This window comes from Lygodium microphyllum, chromosome 30 (assembly GCF_053477565.2).
Source record: "Lygodium microphyllum isolate KBCC chromosome 30, Lygodium_microphyllum_v1.1.10, whole genome shotgun sequence".
Classification (NCBI taxonomy): Eukaryota; Viridiplantae; Streptophyta; class Polypodiopsida; order Schizaeales; family Lygodiaceae; genus Lygodium; species Lygodium microphyllum.
In genome coordinates this window covers 29,735,146-29,742,701 of record NC_141164.1, presented here as the reverse complement: position 1 = coordinate 29,742,701, position 7,556 = coordinate 29,735,146, and the positions used below count along the sequence as shown (strand labels likewise).

Here is a 7,556-nt window from a genome sequence, read left to right as displayed (position 1 = left end):
GCTCAAGAAGCTCTACTGTGAACAGCATAGAGCATGCCATTTTCATGACTGTATGGTTCCTATACTCTACGACTCCATTCTGAGAGGTGGAGTTGGTAGAGGTGAGCTAGCGAGAGATGCCATGCTGCTATGGAAACTCGAAAAACTCGTGAAAGATAAACTCACCGCTGCTATCACTCCTCATGCAACCAATACAATGACTTGTTTGGTTATAAACTAGCAGCACCTAAGTAGAAAAATATGTGAAAGCATATGACTTATGCTTGAGAAAGTACACCCACATGTATCTAGAATGATCATCCACTATTAAAAAGAAGTACAGTGCACCATTCAAGCTAACATACTTTACAGATATCTCGAGCTAGCTCAGCTGACATACTTTACAGATATCTCGAGCTAGCTTCAAGCATGAAAGGCCCTCAACCAACGCACAGTATGACAACTCATAAAGAGAGTTATAACTAAGATGTCCTAAGTGAAAATGCAAAAGCCACTCATTGTTTGTAAGCTCCCGGGATGTGGCTAATGTTTGGAAGCTATAGAACACGGAGCCCTTGATTGTCAACTCGGTCAAAAAGTGTGTCATGTGGTATAGGTCATTAGGTTGTATCTCACCGTGAGCAATCACTAAACCAATCTGAGAGTCAAGGACCTCAACTATGTTCGTTGTAAAAAAAGTTGATTGTCCCAACCAGCAAAGCTGTTGAACAGATAACAAGTTCATCCCAAGCTGAGGGACATGATATACATTATCTAGCAAGGCCAGATCTAGACCCTTATTAATGGCAAAACTGACGCAACCTTGAGCCTAAATCTTGACCAAGTTGTCTTCTATGCAGACCCACCCAGCTACATAGACTCAGGTACGAAAGATGTCCTCTATAGGGGTCATGTGATGGGTAGCTCCACTGTCCACAATCCAAATAGGAGTTGAAGTGCTCGGGTGTGACGAGTGGACCTCTACGATAACCTCGTCGGGAGGCAACTCACAGATGTGAACAAGACTCGCATTTGATGTCTCTACAAAGACAATGTGGGCCTTTGCAGACAAGTCAAACAAGCCCTCTAGAGTTGAGAACGGTGTCGACTGAGATGGCTGAGCAGTGACAGTATAAGTCTGACATTTAAAATGCCCCTTGTCATCACCCTGCCGCCTCCCTTGCTAGGGGTTGCCCAACTGAGGGGCAGGGATGTGAGACTTAGGTTTTGGTCTTGTGCCTCTTGCCTTTAATCAACACTCATCGTCAAAATGGCCACTCTTTTTATCATGTTGACAATACATATTCTTTTTAGGTACATTCTACCACCTAGGTTTGAGTTGTGACTAGAAGTTTCCTTGTAAATCCCCAGACTAATTTTGTTTTTTAGTTGAAGTTTGATTTTGTTTACCCTTCCCTTGTTTTCCCTTTTGAGAATGAGCAACAAGAGTCCCCTCTGAGGTAGTATTCTTATGAAATTGATCAAACAACCGTGCATAATGCAACAATTGACATTCAAATTTATAGAAAGTAAGCATGGTGGGCTTGAAAACTATACTTTCCACAAATTTGAAGAATTTCCTAGGGAGTTTGTTTAGAAACAGTGACCTAATCATCAGAGGACTTGGAAGTCCCCGTATTGGAGAATTCAGCAAAAAGACGTCGATACTCAACCAACTTAACTTTTAAGTCATCCAAATTAGAGATTTTGAAATTTTGAAGCTCATAATCAAGATTTATATGATGAGTTCTATCCTGGAGCTACATAGGGATCAGTCAAGTGTACCCATCGCTCTGACACTAGGTCAAAATGCTAAAGCTGAGAATGAAACTCAGGCAATAAGCCCTACATCAACTCGACAATAGCGAATGCATTTCTAGCCTTCCACGAGCAGACGATCTCGTATAAAACAAGTGCGGGATTGGGATCGGGTTGGGATTCCAACCCCTATACAAGATCTCATAGGTTCTGAGTCGACATGTCTCATCATATTTGATCAAGTGGTAAAGTTTGACCCGTTGAAATGAGTCTTATCATTGAATGCATGCTTGGCTAAAGATGGGTAGAACCATGAGGTGTTGAGAAAATGGGATAAGATGAATGGGGAGGGTAAGAGAGTGGTAGTGGAGATGTCTGATAGGAAGGAGGAAGGGAAAAAGGTAGGTAGACAAAATTAGGGTATGTATCCAATGAGTGTCGATTGAGACGGAGGCACTGGAACATGAATATTTTCATAAAGTGCCGATGGAGGTGAAGGCACTGGGATATGAAAGCCCTGTCCAAAGTTCGATTGGGGTACAACAGAATGACCAAAAGATCCACTAGGTAATGTCATGGAGACAAGCTTTGATACCAACTGATCCACACTTGGGAGAGACTAGGGAGGATACCCAAGCTGCAATGATCACAAAAGTATGTGAAAAGAAGGTGAAACACCACTCAATTGAGAAAAGGACGAGGTCCTAAAGACAATGCATATATTTCTATAACTTCCCAGTGTGGTGTGATGTGCAATATGAGGTGTTTGAAAAGTGAATATAAATGGTGTAAATGAAAGTAAAAAACAACTGAAGAGTGGTGGAATGGGTGGATTTTAAATTTACGATATAAAAGGTGCAAATGGATTTTGTTTATTTTTATCATTTAATGATTAAAAATAAAATTATAATGATGATACACCATGTAATGAAGAAATAGAAACACCAAATTCATTTTAATTTTGAGAAGTAAACTGAAAAGAAAAGTAAAAGAAGTACCTGGCTTTGTCTTATAATCTCCATAACATATATTACATATAAGAATTGATTCTTAAGAGAACCTTTTTCATAGTCAACAGACTGTACTCTTTCTTCATTATGATTTCTATCAATATATTGCAAAATAAAAGAGATAAAAGATGAAGAAACAAAAGAGGAATCTAAAGTACCTTGCATCGGAGGAGATAAAAGAGTATAAAAGAATGGAATATACTCCAGATCTCTTTCTCCAATAGGACCCATCTTTGATGGAGGTCTCGAAAATCCTACAACATCATTAGACTTAAAACGCAAAATCTGAAGAGAAAAAATCATGTATACCTTCATTGAGTAGCTTCTCTTAAATGGCAATCCTTCAATCGAGCCCTTCAATCTTCTTTCTTCTATGAGCCATGATCTCATGATATTCCTCAGTGGATAGCTTGTATAGCTTTTCTTCTATGTGGTCAAAAATGTCTTCCACCACGTCGAAACTTTATGGAGCAAGCTGATCTACCCACTCTCGCTCCATTCTCAACATAGTTGATTCTAAAGATTGAATTGGTGTTGTGTTTAAAATCATTTGAACCTACTATTGTTCTTGCTGTTGCAAAGAGCTTTCAGATCAAAGGCCTAAGTTTCTCAGAGAGTACCAGGCTTTAATACCATGTAAAAAAATACCCTAACACAAATAACAATCGTACGACAAAGCACAAAGTGATAAAAGAACATAGTTAGAGTTAGAATAACTCAAAGACAATGAACACAGTGAATAAATAAAATGATATGATTACTAAATATACAATGCTCATGCAATAAGCACACCATACAATGAATGAATACTGAACCTCATACTCGTGTATCTCAAGGATCAAGACAAGGGTAATGAGCTGAAACGTGTCATACTTCGAACGGATCCCGAATCGCAACAAGGCAACCTCCGAATATTGAACACCAGCAAACACAACAGTGGATAGATGAATCTCATGCAGACGGCAATCTAGTGAAAAAAAGACTAAAAATGCAAGTGAGGAGAGAGAAAGACAACACAAGCTGTAAAAGAAAACAACAAACGCAAGCAATGAAGAGAAAATCTAATGCGACAAGTTGAGGAGAGAAAATCTGCTGCAACAAGCTGAGGAGAGAAAAACGACAACAGGGAAAGAGAAAATTGAGCAAGAGACAACTGGAGAGTGATCAACAATCGCTCTGCTGTAAACAACTGCAAAGTGTGGATAGAAGACTGAAAACAAGTGCCAGACTGTAAATGACAGCAAGGGACAGATGTGACTGTGATGTCCTCTGCGAAAGGGATATGGGTAGCAAGCTGAAAGCACCTAAAACCTGCAAAAACGAGATTGAGGACTGAATGAAAGGCAGCATACTTATTTATAGAAAGTTTGGGCCCTTCCAAGTGGGTTTGTACTTATGGGACACATACACTCTCTAAGAACACATTTCTTTTAAATAAACAAGGTGTCTTCATTAATTAAGCATGTTTTGGGGTTGTTTTAGTAAAGCTAATGCATTTTTAGCTCAAAAGATGATGTGTCTTATACTAGTACCAGAGCCAGCTCATCGAACTAGGCAAAGAAGTGGACATTGGTCAAAGACTGATGAGTGAAGATGAAGCTTTTGTACTAATTTTGCATTGTGCATGAGCCCCCACAGCTGGACAAATTGTTGCACCATGACATTGGAGAAGGCAGGAATAGCCCTTCACACGAAAGGGTCCCAAAGGCAGTCCAACCAGCAATCCACGGGGGCCTGGGGCAGGTGGCTGACATGTGGCAGTCAGATGCCTGCTGGCCCATCTGCTGCCCACTATGCCTATGCTCATGCTGAACTAGTGGCTCCCAACATATCACAAATTAAATGATGCCATTCGCAATGAATCTTCACACTTCAAATGGAAGGTCCTTGAGAAAATATGCCAGCATTGCTGGTGACCAAGACATAAACCCAAATAATCAAGAGCTATGTGGCCTTGTCATCTGGCCTGAAATCTAGATGTATGGATCTGCCTATTGCCTGCAAAGGCCAGCTGATTGAGTGCTTCAGCAAGATAGACATCTATAGCATGAGGAAATTACAGGGATTATCTTCTTCTTGCCAAAGTATTTCTGTTAAAGCAGGTCAATCTTATGGCCAAAAATGGTGATCTCCTTAGCCACCGTGCTCATCCTGGCTTTGAAAAATTGAGTCCAAATGGGGTGTATAACCTTCCATTTTCATGTGTCTTCTAAATTTCTTCCACTTAATGCAGCTGTTCAGACATTGAAGCTGGCTTTCACCACCAACAATGAACTCTTGGACCCTATTATTAACCTCGATCCAAGCCTTCCCAGGCTTCTTAGAAGCACTTGAGAAATATCTAAGTTCCTGTATCCCATCACTACAATCCCACATATTCATGTCACTATAGATGTTTGACATTAGCAAGTAGGCAGATGCATGTGCAGGATCATGGTTCACAACTTGATCAAAGCATTCCCTTCCAAGCTCCAAGTTGCCACATAGTCTACAGCTTGTCAGCAAAGAAGTAAATATTATAATATCTGGCAAGGCAGGTATGGTTTTGAGAAGATCTACTGCCTCCTGCAAGAATCCTGCTCGACCAAGCAGGTCCACCATGCAGCTATAATGTTGTATACTTGGCATTAAACCATGTTCTTCCATCATAGAGTGAAAATATTGACAGCCTTTGCCCACAGAGGCCACATTACTACAAGCAGTGAAAAGACTAGTAAATATCATATCATCAGGTGATACACCTTGCCTTAGCATGTCCACAAAAAGTTCTCCAGCTGATTGGCAGTCTCCATGTGTTGCATATGCCATAATGATTGCACCCCATGAGATAATATCACGGTCTGGCAATGCAGTGAAGACTGTGTGCACCTCATCTAGACTACCAAAACTCCCATACATATCAATAAGGGTATTCCCCAACAGTAGGTCCAACTCCAATTCATTTTCAACTATCTGATGATGTGTTAGCATTCCCAGGCCACTTGCTCCCAGGTTCCCACAAGATTTTACAATGCAAGAATGAATATACTTATTTGGAAGCAAACCTTGTTGAGTCATGATCCTCAAAATTGCAAGAACAGAAAGGCTCTCCCCATGTTGGCAATATCCTGAAATGATGGCCCCATATGACTGTATGTCTCGAGAACATAAGCTGTCAAATGCTGTTTGTGCATCCTGTAGACACCCACACTTCATGTACATGTCAATAAGTGTATTTCCTATGACTGCATCTGCTTCAAGTCCACCTCTAATAACCTGATTATGTAGTTCTCTTCCCTCTGGAAGAGCTCCTATACTACCACAAGCTTTCAGCACACAAGAAAAACAAACATCGTTTGGCTTTATACTTTCGTTTTGCATTTGTGTGAAAAGTTTTAAGGCATATAAGCTATGCCCATTAATGGTGTAACCTGAGATCATTGCACAACAGGACATCACATCTCGACTGGACAGATGTGCAAAAACTGTGCATGCTTTTTCCAACCTTCCACATTTTGCATACATGTCAATGAGAGCACTCCCGATTACCACATCTGACTGAAGTCGGGACTCAATAACCTGAAGGTGTATCAGAGTGCCTTTCTCTACATCTTTTATTCTGGTGCATGCTTTTAGTGTAGAAGACAGGATAACTATGTTTGATGCAACACCTTCCTGTTGCATCTGCTTAAAAAGTACAAGAGCAGGCTGGTCCTGTCCATGGTCTACACAACCAGCGATCATTGTGCCCCATGTAACCACATCTCGATTTGATAGTTGATGAAATACATTGCATGCATCATCGATGCTGTGGCATTTCAGATAGAAATCAATAATGCCATTTGCAACAATCAAATTGGAATCAAGCCCAGCCTCCAGTATCTTATGGTGTAAAACTCTGCCATCTGTTATGGCTCTCAAACCACTGCAGACTTTCAAGCCACATGAATATGTGTACGAGCTTGGACGAATGCCATCTTTTCGCATTTTGTCAAAAAGCCCACCCGCAGTAAGGTGCTGATCATATCTGGAATATGCTGAAATGATTGCACCCCATGACACGGCATCACGGTTTGGAAGCCGATCGAAAACACTGCGCGAATCTTCCAAGCTTCCACATTTAGCATACATATCAATAAGAACATTTCCAACAAGAAGGTCCGATCCAAAGCCACTTTTGATAGCGTTTCGATGTACTAAGCGACCCTGGCACAATGTTCTGGAGTTTGTACAGTTCTTCAAGGTTCCAACAATGTCTGCTTTGCTCAGTTTCATGGCAAGTCCCAGAGCAGTGAATCACTAACTTTCGCCTTTTCTTGGTACATTTTTTGAAGCTGCCAACGGCGTCTACTGTGCAGAATGTCATGGCAAGTCTCCATACAATTCTTCAAGCTGCCAACGATGTCTGCTTTGCTGAATTTCATGGCAAGTCTCTGTGCAGTAAATCACCAACTTTTGCCTTCACTTGGTACAACTTTTGAAGCTGCCAAGGGCAACTGCTCTGCTCAATGTTATGGAAAGTCTCTGCGCAATAGATCGTTATCAACTTCTTCCTCTTCTTCTTCTTCTTCCTCATCCCGAGCTTTAGGGTAAGGCCGTCCGTGGGTCCTCTCGCAAACATGGCAGTACCTTCAAGCACAGAGAACCCCGCACTGTCCACGCCCTGCTGGCCTTGGAAGAAGGCATCTCGCTCGTCTCATATCGCAGTAAAACTTGTCGGAGATAAATTCCAATTTCCCACTATTTTGACCACATTGTGAAAATACCTATACCTATCTAGGTGTAGTTGGGGAGGGGGGCCTATCCGTCCTCCTTGAAAAGAGCAAGACC

At 41.2% G+C, this 7,556-nt stretch overlaps 1 protein-coding gene across 1 annotated transcript; it reads right to left on the bottom strand.

Annotated features, from left to right (window-relative positions):
* Positions 1–4,880: 4,880 nt before the first annotated feature.
* On the bottom strand, positions 4,881–7,001 carry LOC148009667 (pentatricopeptide repeat-containing protein At2g33680-like). Its single transcript, XM_087672819.1, has one exon. It carries the CDS (start codon positions 6,999–7,001, stop codon positions 4,881–4,883), a length of 2,121 nt encoding a protein of 706 aa, XP_087528945.1.
* Between the last annotated feature and the right edge of the window lie 555 nt (positions 7,002–7,556).

What these genes read in the sequence shown, in the direction of transcription:
- LOC148009667 (XM_087672819.1), bottom strand. Translation starts at nt 7,001, where the DNA reads ATGAAACTGAGCAAAGCAGACATTGTTGGAACCTTGAAGAACTGTACA.